The following is a 16023-nucleotide window of genomic DNA, read 5'->3' as shown; positions in this document are numbered from 1 at the left end:
TGACACACGTGACGAAACCCTGTGTGTACTAAAAATACAAAAATTAGCTGGGCATGGTGGCAGGTGCCTGTAGTCCCAGCTACTCCAGAGGCTGAGGCAGGACAATCACTTAAACAGGGGAGGTGGAGGTTGCAGTGAGCCGAGATGGCACCATGGCACTGCAGCCTGGGAGATAGAGCAGGACTCCAAGTCAAAAAATAAAAATAGCCGGGCGTGGTGGGTCACGCCTGTAATCCCAGCACTTTGGGAGGCCGAGGTGGGTGGATCGCGAGGTCAAGAGATAGAGACCATCCCGGTCAACATGGTGAAATCCCGTCTCTACTAAAAATACAAAAAATTAGCTGGGCATGGTGGGGCGTGCCTGTAATCCCAGCTACTTGGGGGGCTGAGGCAGGAGAATTGCCTGAACCCAGGAGGCGGAGGTTGCGGTGAGCCGAGATCACACCATTGCACTCCAGCCTGGGTAACAAGAGCGAAACTCTGTCTCAAAATAAATAAATAAATAAATAAAAATAAAAATAAATAAGATTTGAAACGTCGCCCTGAGCCGAGCCGAAGTCAGGACCCAGCCTCAGGCATTCCTTTACAGCTACACGAATGCACAAAGTCGCAGGTCCTGTGGAAACGGGGGAGAAGGCGGTGCACATGCAGTGTTTCACTGGTGCTGCTACCCAGCTGCCATTTTCCGTTGCATGAAGCCTGTGGTCACACATCTCTACTCTGCCTGCTTCTCTTTTTTTAAGAGAGAGTTTCGCTCTTGCCCAGGCTGGAGTGCACGGACGTGATCTTGGCCCGCTGCCACCTCTGCCTCCCAGGTTCAAGCAATTCTCCTGCCTCAGCCTCCAGAGTGGCTGGGATGACAGGCACCTGCCACTACACCCGGCTAATTTTGTATGATTATTATTATTTTACTTTTTTGAGACGGAGTTTCACTCTTGTTACCCAGGCTGGAGTGCAATGGCATGATCTCGGCTCACCACAACCTCCGCCTCCTGGGTTCAGGCAATTCTCCTACCTCAGCCTCCTGAGTATCTAGGATTACAGGCAAGCACCACCATGCCCAGCTAATTTTTTGTATTTTTAGTAGAGACGGGGTTTCACCATGTTGACCGGGATGGTCTCGATCTCTTGACCTCGTCAACCACCGCCTCGGCCTCCCAAAGTGCTGGGATTACAGGCGTGAGCCACTGCACCCAGCCTTGTATGATTACTTTTTTTAGTGAGCCACTGAGCCCGGTCTGCTTGGTTCTCCTTAGGGCTTTGTAGACAGCACAAAAAGCATCTGTATTTCTGTGTGTGTGTAAGCCTGTGTGCAGGTGTGTGTGCAGGACTGTACGTGTACAGATGTGTGTGCAGTGTATAGGTATATGTCCATGTGTAGTTGTATGTGTGCACACGTGAACTGTCTGCAGGTGTCTGGGGATGTGTATGGATGTGTGTGTGTATGTCTGTGTGCAGAGCTGTGTGCACGTGTTTGTGTGTGCAGATGCATGTACAGGAGCATGTGTGTACAGATATGTATGTGTGCGCAGGTGTGTGTGCAGGAGTGTGTGTGCACGTGTGAGCAGGAGGGTGTGTGTGCAGATATGCATGTGTGTGCAGGAGGGGGTGTGTACAGATTTGTGTGCAGGTTGTGTGTAGATGTTCATGTATAGTTGTTCGGGCATGTGCAGATGTGTGCAGATGTGTGTGCAGGTGTTTTTGTGTGCAGCTTGTGTGCAGGAGGCCGTATGTGCAGGTATGTGTGCAGATGTGTTTGCAGACATGCATGTGTGTGCAAGAGTGAGTGTGTACAGGAGACTGTGCAAGTCTGTGTACAGTTGTGTGTGCACATGTGTATGCAGGTGTTTTGTGCAGATGTGTGTACAGCTGTGTCTGCAGGAGTGTGTGTGTGCAGGAGTGTGTACAGGTGTGTGTTCAGGAAGCTGTGTGCACATGTGTGTGCAGGAGTGTGTGCAGGTGCATGTGTGCAAGGGTCTGTGTGCACAAGTGGGTGCAGGAGTGGGTGTAGAGAGGTATGCAAGTGTGTGCACAGGAGTGTGTGTGCAGGTGTGTGTGCAAGGGTCTGTGGACACACGTGTGTGCAGGAGTATATGTGCAGGTGTGTGTACAGATGTATGCAGGTGTGTGCACAGGAGTGCGTGTGCCCACATGTGTGTGCAGCTGTTTGCCGGCGTGTGTCTGCGTCTGCAGATGTGTGTAAGATTCACACTTGAGCTGACCACAAAGCCGCTCTGTGGAGCGGAGGTCAAGAGCCCATGACCTCACTCACAATTATAGTTTCCCAATCCTATGAAATGAGGAAGCCGAGGCAGGAGGCGGGCAGGCCATTAGGACAGAGAGGAGCCGTGAAAGGAGGTCCCCAGGCTGGAGTCCCCCGGAGAAGAGAAGGAAAGCAAGGGGGGCAGCAGGTGCCCTGGGGTAAGATGCATTCTTTAATGTTCTCCTGTTTCAGCATGTGGAGCCACCAGGGTCCGTGTTTCTGCTTCTGTCCCTGGATCTAAAACAAAGACACAGAAACACAAAATATGATTTGAAACTTGCGTGGACTTGAGCAAAAGTCAGCTCGGCTGCCCCGAAGAGTCAGCCCCAGGGATACTCGGCTATAAGCTGTATTCTGCCTTCCTTATAAGCCGGTTAAGAAAAAAAAGTGGGGATGAGGGAGGTGTTGGGGGACAGGGATTGGGCTTCTGTGAAGCTGTTTGCCAGGAATTCTCATGGATTGAAAGAAAAAGAAACAACTGATGAAGCATTGGCTGTACATTGCTAAGCTCCAATGAGTTGGGTGGAGCGTCCGGCGCGGTATTCTTAGGTGAATTCATAGGTGTTTGTGGCAACGGGAAGCAGTTTCAAAGGGTGAATGCAGGCCGGGCGCCCTCGCTCTCGCCTGTAAACCCAGCACTTTGACAGGCAGAGGTGGGGAGGATCATGAGGTCAGGAGTTGGAGACCAGCCTGGCCAACACGGTGAAACCCCGTCTCTACTAACAGGACGATAATTAGCTGGACCTGTTGCCAGGTGCCTGTGACCTCAGCTACTCGAGAGGCAAGATTATTAAGAAAGTGAAGGGGCCAGCCGTGGTGCTTCACGCCTGTAATCCCAGCACTTTGGGAGGCCGAGGTGGGGAGGATCACGAGGTCAGGAGTTCGAGACCAGCCTGGCCAACCGGTCTTGAAACCCCACCTCTACTAAAGCCACAAAAATTATCTGGGTGTGGTGGTGGGCCCCTGTAGTCCCAGCTACTCGGGAGGCTGAGGCAGGAGAATCACTTGAACCCAGGAGGTGGAGATTGTGTTGACCTGAGTAACAAGAGAGAAGCTCCGTCTCAAAAAAAAAAAAAAGATGATTAAAAAGGAATCACGGGGAAATGTGCTTCTCTTCAAGCGTTTGTTTTAAAGGATTAATCTTTCTCATCACTATGTTTTGCAAGAATACATATTATCTTTTATTTATTTTTATTTTTATTTTTTATAAGACAGGGTTTCACCATGTTGACCAGGCTGGTCTCGATCTCTTGACCTCGTGATTCACCCGCCTCGGCCTCCCAAAGTGCTGGGATTACAGGCTTGAGCCACCGCGCCCGGCCAAAATGTATTCTTTTATTATTTATTATAATTACTGTTTGAGATGGAATCTCACTCTGTCTCCTAGGCTGGAGTGTACTGGCATGATCTCGGCTCACTGCGACCTCCGCCTCCAAGGTTCAGGCAATCCTCCTGCGTCAGCCTCCTGAGGAGCTGGGATTACAGGTGCCCACTACCACGCCTGGCTAATTTTTGTATTTTTGGTAGAGACGGGTTTCATTATGTTGGTCAGGCTGGTCTCAAACTCCTGACCTCGTGATCCACCTGCCTCAGCCTCCCAAAGTGCTGGGATTACAGGGGTGAGCCACCACACCCAGCCTCTGATTTTGTTTTTTTCTTAACTCTTTTTTTTAAGACGGGGTTTCACCATGTTGGTCAGGCTGGTCTTGAACTCCCAACCTCAGGTGATCTTCCCTCCTTGGCCTCCAAAGTGCTTGGAATACAGGCATGAGCCACCACACCCAGCCTTTCCTTAACTCTTGACCTCAAGTGATCCACCCACCTCCCGGGTTCAAGCGATTCTCGTATCTCAGCCTCCTAAGTAGCTGGGATTACAGGCTCCCGCCACCACGCCTGGCTAATTTTTGTATTTTTAGTAGAGACAGGATTTTTCCACGTTGGTCAGGCTGGTCTGGAACTCCCGACGTCAGGTGATCTGCTCACCTCAGCCTCCCAAAGGTGCTGGGATTACAGGTGTGAGCCACCGTGCCCAGCACCAATGTGTGTCTTAAATGTATGTGATTGACGTCCCATGCCTCCCTAAAATGTACAAAACCAAGCTGCGTCCCAATCACATGTTCTCCGGACCTCCTGAGGCCTGCGTCACAGGTCATGCTCAGCCATATTTGGCTCAGAATAAATCTCCAATATTTTACAGAGTCTGACCCTTTTCGTCCACACTACAGAGAATACTTGAATCTGGGAATAGATAATAACTTGCAAGTAGTTCTCTTTGGAGAACTTAATTCACTCAATTGTTCCACACAGGCTTTTTCCTTGTGAAATGGTCTGTTCAGGTGTGGTCATATCTCAGTAGGCTGGGCACGGTGGCTCACGCCTGTAATCCCAGCAGTTTGGGAGGTTGAGGCCGGTGGATCACTTGAGGTCAAGAGTTCGAGACCAGCCTGGCCAACATAGTGAAACTCCATCTGTACTAAAAATACAAAATACAAAAATTAGCTGGATGCAGTGATGGATGCCTGTAGTCCCAGCTACTCAGGAGGCTGAGGCAGGAGAATCACTTGAACCCAGGAGGCGGTGGTTGCAGTGAGCTGAGATCGAGCCATTGCACTCCAGTCTGGGAAACACAGCAAGACTCTGTCTCAGAAAAATAAAATAAAATAAATTAAAATAAAATAAAATCTTCCTCTTCTTTTCTGCAACAGATGACCGGGGGAAAAAAATTATAAAATAATAAAAATAATAATTAAAAAAAAACACACAATTGTTTTCCTGGGCAGGTCAGTTTTATTGTTACTGACATCGGAGGAAATGTTTTCCAGAGCTTGGTAATAGCAAAGGGTTTTTAATTTAAAATACTCCTGATAGCGCGGAGCCGCGTTTTGGGGCAAAACACTTTCATTTCCCTCACTCTCCACCATCCTTGCTTTAAATCAGAGGAGGAAGCTCAGAGGCTTCTATTTTCGAATCAGCCAAAATCAGTGCAAAGGAGAAAGAAAACGCAGTCTGCAAACATGAAAAGAAGAGAGAATATATAGGTGCTGCCTACAAACCATAAAAACGTTGCATAATTTTCCGTTGGTACAAAACATTTTGCACACCAGGCACACCCATCTGAGACAGGTCTCAGTGCCTTTGGAAAGTTTATTTTGCCGAGGTTAAGGGCGTGTGGCTGTGGAACAGCCTCAGGAAATACCCATGACAGGTGCCCTAGACGGGGTAGTTTTCCTTCAGACATTTTATTATTATTATTTGAGATGGGGTCTTGTTCTGTCGCCCAGGCTGGGGTGCCGGGGTGCAATCTCGGCTCAGTGCAGCCTCCACCTCCCAGGTTCAAGCCATTCTCCTGCCTCAGCCACCACGCCCGGCTAACTTTTGTATTTGTATTTGTATTTATTTAATTTAATTTTATTTATTTATTTGAGACAGAGTCCCACGCTGTTGCCGAGGCTGCAGTGCAGTGGTGTGATGTCGGCTCACTGCAACCTCCACCTCCTGGGTTCAAGTGTATCTCCTGCCTCAGTCTCCCGAGTAGCTGGGTTTACAGGTGCCCACCACCAGGCCCAATGCAATTGATATATTTATAAATATAAATATACATAAATACTTGTATATTTATAAATGTAAATATATAAATATATATGTTTATAAATATAAATATATAAAAATATATATGTATAAATATATAAATATATATGTTTATAAATATAAATATATATTTAAAAAGATAAATATATATAAATATATATATTTTAAAAGATAAGTATATAAATATATATTTTAAAAGATAAATATATAAATATATATTTAAAAAGATAATATATATTAACAAATATAAATATTTAAAAATATATTTATGAGTATAAATATATAATATATACGATATTAATAAATGTATTATATATTATAATATGTAATATATTAATAATATATAAATATATATAACTTTATACATATACTCTAAATTTATGTATTTATAAATATATATAAATACATACATTTATATATAAATATATAAATTTAAATATGTATAATATTTTAAAGATTTATAAATATTTTATATTTATTTATTTATTATTACTATTATTTTTGGGAGGGAGACAGAGTGTTGCTCTGTCACCCAGGCTGGAGTGCAGTGGTGAGATCTCAGCTCACCTCATCCTCCGCCTCCAGGGTTCAAGCGATTCTCCTGCCTCAGCATCCCAAGTAGCTGGGACTACAGGCGTGCGCCTCCCCGCCCAGCTAATTTTTTGTATTTTTAGTAGAGACAGGGTTTCTGTATGTTGGCCAGGCTGGTTTCGAACTCGTGGCCTCAGGTGATCTGCCCACCTTGGCCTCCCAAAGTGCTGGGATTAGAAGCGAGCACCACCACGCCCAGCTAATTTTTGTATTTTTAGTAGAGACAGGGTTTCCGCATGTTGGCCAGGCTGGTCTCGAACTCCTGGCCTCAGGTGATCTGCCCACCTCAGCCTCCCGGAATGCTGTGATGACGGAAGTGACCCACCGTGCCCAGCCCTGGGGTGCAGTTTTTTAAATCTTTGTAGTATTTTTTTGTTTATGAATAAAATGAGAGGCAGGTTTGCCTGACACCGTTTCCAGCATGACCTTGCCCTTGGCTTCGTGATTTTGGGTCCTGAGATTTATTTTACTTTCTCAGTTCACGGCAGGAAACCGGTGAAGACAGAACGTGGAGTGGACAGGTGGAGATGCTTGCCTAGAACGCGGTACGTGGCCTCCTTTGGGCTGTCTGTGATGGGGGATTTATTTATATATTTTTATTTATTTTTTTATTTATTTTTTGAGACGGAGTTTCGCTCTTGTTGCCCAGGCTGGAGTGCGATGGCTCGATCTCTGCTCACCGCAACCTCCGCCTCCTGGGTTCAGGCAATTCTCCTGCCTCAGCCTCCCGAGTAGCTGGGATTACAGGCATGCGCCACCGTACCCAGCTAATTTTTTGTATTTTTAGTAGAGGCGGGGTTTCACCATGTTGACCAGGATGGTCTCGATCTCTTGACCTCGTGATCCAGCTGCCTCGGCCTCCCAAAGTGCTGGGATACAGGCATGAGCCACCGCGCCCGGCCTAAATGGGGGATTTATTGTTCTTAAGTCTAAAGAACTGAAATGTGCTGGGCACGGTGGCTCACGCCTGTAATCTCGGCACTTTGGGAGGCGGAGGTGGGTGGATCACCCGAGGTCAGGAGTTCGAGACCAGCCTGACCAATATGGTGAAACCCTGTCTTTAAAAAGAAGAAATTTAAAAAAAATAAAAATAAAGAACTGAAATGTTTTGCTCCCTCATGATGAACAGGAAAGATGGAAGTGGGAGTTCAGGGCAGAGGACTCTGAATGCAGGGTTGTCTGCCCTATGACAGATTTAGCACATCAGGTTCCCTCTGAGATGGCACGCATCCCCCCGAGGCAGCCTGACAAGGGTATCCAGGCACAGGAGAGGCTTGAAGCTGGGTATAAAGAGCCCAGCGCTGGCCGGAGGAGGTGGCTCATGCCTGTAATTCCAGCACTTTGGGAGGCCGAGGCAGGTGGTTCACCTGAGGTCAGGAGTTCGAGACTAGCCTGACCAACATGGTGAAACCCCGTCTCCAGTAAAAATACAAAATTAGCTGGGTGTGCTGGCGCACCTGTGTAATCCCAGCTCTTTTGTAGGCCAAGGAAGCTGGATCACCTGAGGTCGGGAGTTCGAGACCAGCCTGACCAACACAGTGAAACCCTGTCTCCACTAAAGATACAAAATTAGCCGGGCGTGGTGGTGCAGGCTCTAATCCCAGCTACTCGGGAGGCTGAGGCCGGAGAATTGCTTGAACCCCAGAGCCGGAGGTTGCACTGAGCCGTGATTGTGCCACTGCACTCCAGCCTGGCCAGCAAGAGTGAAATTCCATCTCAAAAACAAAATAAAATAAATATTTAAAGAGGTTTATTCTTAGCCAAATATGAGTGACCAAGGCCCAGGAGAACACTCTCTAATGAGGTGCTGAGAACCGGTGTCCAAGATGCCTGAAGTCCAGCTTGATTTTATATCATTCTTTTTTTTTTTTTTTTTACTAATTATATTTAGTTATTGTTTATCTATTTTTTGAGACAAAGTCTCACTCTGTCGCCAGGCTGGAGTGCAGTGGCGCAATCTCGGCTCACTGCAAACTCTGCCTCCCAGGTTCAAGCGATTCTCCTGCCTCAGCCTCCCGAGTAGCTGGGACTACAGGCATTTGCCACCATGCCCGGCTAATTTCGTATTTTTAGTAGAGGCGGGTTTTTCTCCATGTTGCTCAGGCTGGTCTCAAACTCCCGACCTCCGGTGATCCGCCCGCGTCATCCTTCAAAAAAGCCAGGATTACACAGGCCCACCAGCACGCCCAGTTAATTTTGTATTTTAGTAGAGACTGGGTTTCACCATGTTGGCCAGGACGGTCTTGAACTCCTGACCTCGTGATCTGCCCGCCTTGGCTTCCCAAAGAGCTGGGATTAGAGGCGTGAGCCAGTGTGCCCGGCTCAGAATGTGGGTGTCTGGGGTGCCTCAGGAGAGCCTGCCCAGCGCTGAAAAACAGTTGCAAGAGCCAGAGGCAGGTACCGGGAAGCTGCGTGCAGCCGTTCAGAGGAGGAAGCCGGCCACACGTCCACGTCAGGCGGTCGCCATGAGCAGTGGGCGGAGGGGAAGAGGAACGCAGGTGTGGTCTGTCCGTTTTTACTTCCCGTTAGCAGCCAGCGAGGTTCCTCTTAGACAATCTTATTTCGTTTTGTTTTTTTTTTTTTTAAGATGGAGTCTCTCTCTGTCACCCAGCATGGAGTGCCGAGGTGCCACCTCAGCTCACTGCAACCTCTGCCTGCTGGTTCTCACTCATAGGCGGGTGTTGAACAATGAGAACACATGGACACAGGGAGGGGAGCGTTACACACTGGGGTCTGTCAGGGGCAAATAGAGGGACAGTGCGGGGTGGGGAGTTGGGGAGAGATAGCATGGGGAGAAGTGCCAGATACAGGTGAAGGAGAGGAAGGCAGCAAATCACACTGCCACGTGTGCACCACACACACACGTATGTGCATTGCAGCCCTGTTCACAATAGCAAAGAGCTGGAACCAACCCAAATGCCCATCAATGATAGACTAGATGAAGGAAATGTGTCTGGTAGACACCATGGAACACTATGCAGCCATCAAAAAGGATGAGTTCACATCCTTTGCAGGGACATGGATGAACCTGGAGACCATCATTCTCAGCAAACTGACACAAGAACAGAAAATCAAACACCGCATGTTCTCACTCGTAGGCGGGCGTTGAACAATGAGAACACATGGACACAGGGAGGGGAGCATCACACACTAGGGTCTGTTGGGGGGAATAGGGGAGGGACAGCGGTGGGTGGGGAGTTGGGGAGAGATAGCATGGGGAGAAATGCCAGATATAAGTGAAGGGAGGAAGGCAGCAAATCACACTGCCATGTGTGTACCTATGCAACTATGTTGCATGTTCTTCACATGTACCCCAAAATCTAAAATGCAATTAAAAAAAAAAGAGAGAGAGATTCTCCTGCCTCACCCTCTGGAGTAGCTGGGATTACAAGCACCCTCTACCACGCCTGGCTTTTTTTTTTTTTTAATTTTTAGTAGGGATGGGGTTTCACCTTGTTGCCCAGGCTGGTCTCAAACTCCTAACCTCAGGTGATCCGCCTGCCTCTCAGCCTCCCAAAGTGCTAGCATTACAGGTTTGAGCCAACACAACTTAGTCTTGCTCTGTCACCCAGGCTGCAGTGCAGTGGCATAATCTTGGCTCACTGCAACCTCTGCCTTCCAGGTTCAAGCGATTCTCCTGCCTCAGTCTCCTGAGTAGCTGGGATTACAGGTGACCACCATCACGCCTGGCTGATTTTTGTATTTTTAGTACAGACGGGGTTTCACCACGTTGGCCAGGCTGGTCTCGAACTCCTGACCTCAGGATTCACGTGCCTTGGCCTCCTAAAGGGCTGGGATCACAGGCGTGAGCCACCGCGCCCAGCAATACGCAATCTTCGAGAGAGAAAGTCTGCAGCAGGAACGTCAGGTGGGCCAGCTGGTTTCCACCAGGTGCAGAAATTACGAAGGGTTCCTATGTACTCTTTTCTCTTACCCACATGTAAGCAGAAGCCACAGAGACGGTTCAGCCAGGTTGATATGAGCCGATATTGATATGGTATTACTGATATTGACGCATTGTTACTAACTAAAGTGAGTAGTTGGTCACACACTTTACATGAGAATTCTCATTGTGTATTCCATGGGTTTGAACAAAACTATAATGACATGAGCCGGGTGCTCCCAGCACTTTGGGAGGCTGAGGCGGGCGGATCACCTGAGGTCGGGAGTTCAAGACCAGCCTGACCAACATGGAGAAACCCTGTCTCTACTAAAAATACAAAACATTAGCCAGGCGTGGTGGTGGGCACCTGTAATCCCAGCTACTTGGGAGGCTGAGGCAGGAGAATCACTTGAACCCGGGAGGCGGAGGTTGCAGTGAGCCGAGATCGCGCCACCGCACTCCAGCCTGGGTGACAGAGCGAGACTTCAACTCAGAAAGAGAAAAAAGTGTAATTACTTGAATTCACCATTTGTAGGAACATCCACTGTAGGTTTTCCTCCTCCTCCCCTTCTCCTCCTCCTCCTCCTCCTCCTCCTTGGGGCCATTATTCTGTCTCCCACATGGGAATTAGGATGTGGACATCTTTGGGGCCATTATTCTGTCTCCCACATGGGGATGAGGACGTGGACATCTTTGGGGCCATTATTCTGTCTCCCACATGGGAATTAGGATGTGGATATCTTTGGGGCCATTATTCGGTCTCCCACATGGGGATCAGGACATGGACATCTTTGGGGCCATTATTCTGTCTCCCACATGGGGATCAGGATGTGGACATCTCTGGGGCCATTATTCTGTCTCCCACATGGGGATCAGGACATGGACATCTTTGGGATCATTATTGTGTCTCCCACATGGGGATCAGGACGTGGACATCTCTGGGGCCATTATTCTATCTCCCACATGGGATTAGGACATGGGCCTCCTTGGGACGTTCCCTGGGGCCCCATGCCAGGAGTGCCCTGGCTAATCCTGCTCCTCACTGTGTGACACTTTCTGTCCTGCAGCCCCTCTGCAGCTCTTCTCTCTGGTCAGCATGAAGTTTCCCCTGGTGACAACCCTTCTCCTGTCTGGGTTGCTGCAGGCTGCAGTCCTCCTGACCGCAGGGAACTCGGGTACGTATAAAAGCCTGGCTGCACCTTCTCTATGGCTCCGGCTTAGATGTCTCGTGTCTGGAGACCTATCTGGATACCTCCGTGCATATTTGCCTTCCATCTGTAATGTTGATTAGGGACCCCGTAGGCAGATGATAAGAGCTTAACTGGCCTCACCTGCTTTCCTATTTCATGCCCATCCACCCATTCTACAGAGGAGAAAACAAAGGCTCAGAGGCCTCCAGGGTTTAACCCAGCGACCATCCAGGTGGTTGTGGGGCAGGACCGGGACTCAGCTCCTCCAGGGTTTAACCCAGCGACCATCCAGGTGGTTGTGGGGCAGGATCAGGGCTCAGCTCCTCCAGGGTTTAACCCAGTGACCATCCAGGTAGTTGTGGGCCAGGATCAGGACTCAGCTCCTCCACAGTATAACCCAGCGACCATCCAGGTAGTTGTGGGGCAGGACCGGGACTCAGCTCCTCCACAGTATAACCCAGCGACCATCCAGGTAGTTGTGGGGCAGGACCGGGACTCAGCTCCTCCAGGGTTTAACCCAGCGACCATCCAGGTGGTTGTGGGGCAGGACCGGGACTCAGCTCCTCCAGGGTTTAACCCAGCGACCATCCAGGTAGTTGTGGGCCAGGATCAGGACTCAGCTCCTCCACAGTATAACCCAGCGACCATCCAGGTAGTTGTGGGGCAGGACCGGGACTCAGCTCCTCCACAGTATAACCCAGCGACCATCCAGGTAGTTGTGGGGCAGGACCGGGACTCAGCTCCTCCAGGGTTTAACCCAGCGACCATCCAGGTGGTTGTGGGGCAGGATCAGGGCTCAGCTCCTCCAGGGTTTAACCCAGCGACCATCCAGGTGGTTGTGGGGCCAGGATCAGGACTCAGCTCCTCCAGGTTTTAACCCAGCGACCATCCAGGTGGTTGTGGGGCCAGGATCAGGACTCAGCTCCTCCAGAGTTTAACCCAGCGACCATCCAGGTGGTTGTGGGGCCAGGATCAGGAGTCAGCTCCTCCACGGTTTAACCCAGCGACCATCCAGGTGGTTGTGGGGCCAGGATCGGGACTCAGCTCCTCCAGGGTTTAACCCAGCGACCATCCAGGTGGTTGTGGGGCCAGGATCGGGACTCAGCTCCTCCACGGTTTAACCCAGCGACCATCCAGGTGGTTGTGGGGCCAGGATCAGGACTCAGCTCCTCCAGGGTTTAACCCAGCGACCATCCAGGTGGTTGTGGGGCCAGGATCAGGACTCAGCTCCTCCAGGGTTTAACCCAGCGACCATCCAGGTGGTTGTGGGGCGGGATCAGGACTCAGCTCCTCCAGGGTTTAACCCAGCGACCATCCAGGTGGTTGTGGGGCCAGGATCAGGACTCAGCTCCTGCAGGGTTTAACCCAGCGACCATCCAGGTGGTTGTGGGGGACTCAGCTCTGCACGGTGCCAAAGTGTTTCTTCCTTCCTTCCTCCCTTCTTCCCTCACTCCCTTCCCAAAGTGCTGGGATTATAGCCAGGTTGGGACGCGTGTTCTGAGCCTCATCACTGCAGATAAAGCGTGTTTTCCTGTTCTCATTCAAATGGTTTTCTTTTTCCTTCTTTTTTTTTTTTTTTGTTTGAGACTGGGTGTCACTGTGTCACGCAGGCTGGAGTGCAGTGGCGTGATCTCAGCTCACTGCAGCCACGACTTTCTGGGATTAAGTGACCCTCCCACTTCGGCTGGCCACGTAGGTGGGGCGACACACGTGCCCCACCATGCTAAGCTAATTTTGAATGTATTTTTATTTTTGTTTTGTAGAGATGGAGTCTTGCTGGGTTGCCAAGACTGGTCTCAACCTGCTGTACTCAAGTCATGCTTTTGTCTCAGCCTCCCAATTGCTGGGATTACAGGCATCAGCCACCGCACTCAGCCTTCAGATGGTTTTTCATTTTTATTTTTATTTTTAGACGGAGTCTTGCTCTGTCTCCCAGGTTGGAGTGCAGTGGCACAATCTGGGCTCACTGGAGCCTCCGCCTCCTGGGTTCAAGGAGTTCCCCTCCACAGCCTCCCGAGTAGCTGGGATTACAGGTACTAGCCACTATGCCTGGCTCATTTTTCATATATATATATATATTTTTTTGAGACGGAGTTTCGCTCTTGTTATCCAGGCTGGAGTGCAATGGGGCGATCTCGGCTCACCGCAACCTCCGCCTCCTGGGTTCAGGCAATTCTCCTGCCTCAGCCTCCTTAGTAGATGGGATTACAGGCACGCGCCACCATGCCCAGCTAATTTTTGTATTTTTAGTAGAGACGGGGTTTCACCATGTTGACCAGGATGGTCTCGATCTCTTGACCTCGTGATCCACCCGCCTCGGCCTCCCAAAGTGCTGGAATCACAGGTGTGAGCCACTGTGCTCAGCTGATTTTTGATTAATTTTGCAGTAAACTTCTCCATGTGGAGAAAGAGCAAGCTGGGAGTATAGAGGGGTATCACAATGCCTGCCTAATTTAAAGAATTTTTTTTTTTTAGAGATGGGATCTTGCTACATTGCCCAGGCTGTTCTCCACCTGCTGGGTTTAACTCACCTTTTTGCCTCAGCCCCTCAAAATGCTGGGATTAGAGGCATGAGCCACCGCCCTCACTGTTCATGTGCTTTTTTGTTTGTTTCTTTTGAGACAGAGTCTTGCTCTGTCTCCCAGGCTGGAGTAGAGTGGCAAGGTCTTGACTCACTGCAACCTCCGCCTCCGGGTTCAAGCGATCCTCCTGCCTCAGCCTCCTAAGTAGGTGGGATAACAGGTGTCCGTCAGCACGACTGGCTAATTTTTCAGTTTTTAGTAGAGACAGGCTGGTCTTGAAGTCCTGACCTCATAATCTGCTGCCTCAAACTCCCAAAGGGCTAGGATTAGAGGCGTCAGGCACCGAGACTGGCCTTCAGGTGGTTTTTGAATAGTTCTGCGGAAGACATCTCCTTTGCAGAAACAGCCAGGGTGGTGAGAACGTAGGGAAGATGGACAAGGGAGGAGATTCCTGAGGACGTGGGACGTCCTGGGGCCACGTCAGGGACAGGAAAGTGAACAGTGTCCAGCCCTGAACTTCACCCCGCAGAGCAGGGTGGGAAGAGCAAAAACAGGCAAGACCGGGCGCGGTGGCTCATGCCTGTCATCCCAGCACTTTGGGAGGCCAATGTGGGCGGATCACCTGAGGTCTGGAGTTCGAGACCAGCCTGACCAACATGGAGAAACCCCGTCTCTACTAAAAAATATAATAATTAGGCCAGGCGCGGTGGCTCATGCCTGTCATCCCAGCACTTTGGGAGGCCAATGTGGGCGGATCACCTGAGGTCTGGAGTTCGAGACCAGTCTGGCCAACATGGAGAAACCCCGTCTCTACTAAAAAATATAATAATTAGGCCAGGCACGGTGGCTCATGCCTGTCATCCCAGCACTTTGGAAGGCCAATGTGGGCGGATCACCTGAGGTCTGGAGTTCGAGACCAGCCTGGCCAACATGGAGAAACCCCGTCTCTACTAAAAAATATAATAATTAGGCCAGGCGCGGTGGCTCATGCCTGTCATCCCAGCACTTTGGGAGGCCAATGTGGGCGGATCACCTGAGGTCTGGAGTTCGAGACCAGCCTGACCAACATGGAGAAACCCCGTCTCTACTAAAAAATATAATAATTAGGCCAGGCGCGGTGGCTCATGCCTGTCATCCCAGCACTTTGGGAGGCCAATGTGGGCGGATCACCTGAGGTCGGGAGTTCGAGACCAGCCTGACCAACATGGAGAAACCCCGTCTCTACTAAAAAATATAATAATTAGGCCAGGCGCGGTGGCTCATGCCTGTCATCCCAGCACTTTGGGAGGCCAATGTGGGCGGATCACCTGAGGTCGGGAGTTCGAGACCAGCCTGACCAACATGGAGAAACCCCGTCTCTACTAAAAAATATAATAATTAGGCCAGGCGCGGTGGCTCATGCCTGTCATCCCAGCACTTTGGGAGGCCAATGTGGGCGGATCACCTGAGGTCTGGAGTTCGAGACCAGCCTGGCCAACATGGAGAAACCCCGTCTCTACTAAAAAATATAATAATTAGGCCAGGCGCGGTGGCTCATGCCTGTCATCCCAGCACTTTGGGAGGCCAATGTGGGCGGATCACCTGAGGTCGGGAGTTCGAGACCAGCCTGACCAACATGGAGAAACCCCGTCTCTACTAAAAAATATAATAATTAGGCCAGGCGCGGTGGCTCATGCCTGTCATCCCAGCACTTTGGGAGGCCAATGTGGGCGGATCACCTGAGGTCGGGAGTTCGAGACCAGCCTGACCAACATGGAGAAACCCCGTCTCTACTAAAAAATATAATAATTAGGCCAGGCGCGGTGGCTCATGCCTGTCATCCCAGCACTTTGGGAGGCCAATGTGGGCGGATCACCTGAGGTCGGGAGTTCGAGACCAGCCTGACCAACATGGAGAAACCCCGTCTCTACTAAAAAATATAATAATTAGGCCAGGCGCGGTGGCTCATGCCTGTCATCCCAGCACTTTGGGAGGCCAATGTGGGCG

The 16023-nt window shown here is 50.0% G+C and overlaps 1 protein-coding gene across 3 annotated transcripts in view; it reads left to right on the top strand.

The window, feature by feature from the left end:
* The window catches only part of LOC100413917 (colony stimulating factor 2 receptor subunit alpha), a 156016-nt gene that overhangs the window by 123838 nt on the left and 16155 nt on the right, over positions 1-16023 (top strand). Inside the window, exons 1-3 of one of the 3 annotated variants that reach the window (XM_078363536.1) lie at positions 2295-2421; positions 6921-6987; positions 11393-11500. The exons of 1 other annotated variant lie outside the window; for it this stretch is intronic. In XM_078363536.1, coding sequence (XP_078219662.1) covers positions 11422-11500 — 79 coding nt within the window. In that variant the 5' untranslated portion in view covers positions 2295-2421; positions 6921-6987; positions 11393-11421. Of the gene's footprint in view, positions 1-2294; positions 2422-6920; positions 6988-11392; positions 11501-16023 lie in introns of those variants that run through there. One more of the 3 variants, XM_078363535.1, reaches the window with a different exon arrangement.

Source organism: Callithrix jacchus, chromosome X, assembly GCF_049354715.1.
Source record: "Callithrix jacchus isolate 240 chromosome X, calJac240_pri, whole genome shotgun sequence".
Classification (NCBI taxonomy): Eukaryota; Metazoa; Chordata; class Mammalia; order Primates; family Cebidae; genus Callithrix; species Callithrix jacchus.
The sequence above is the reverse complement of the archived record's forward strand: the minus strand, read 5'-3'. Positions and strand labels throughout refer to the sequence as shown.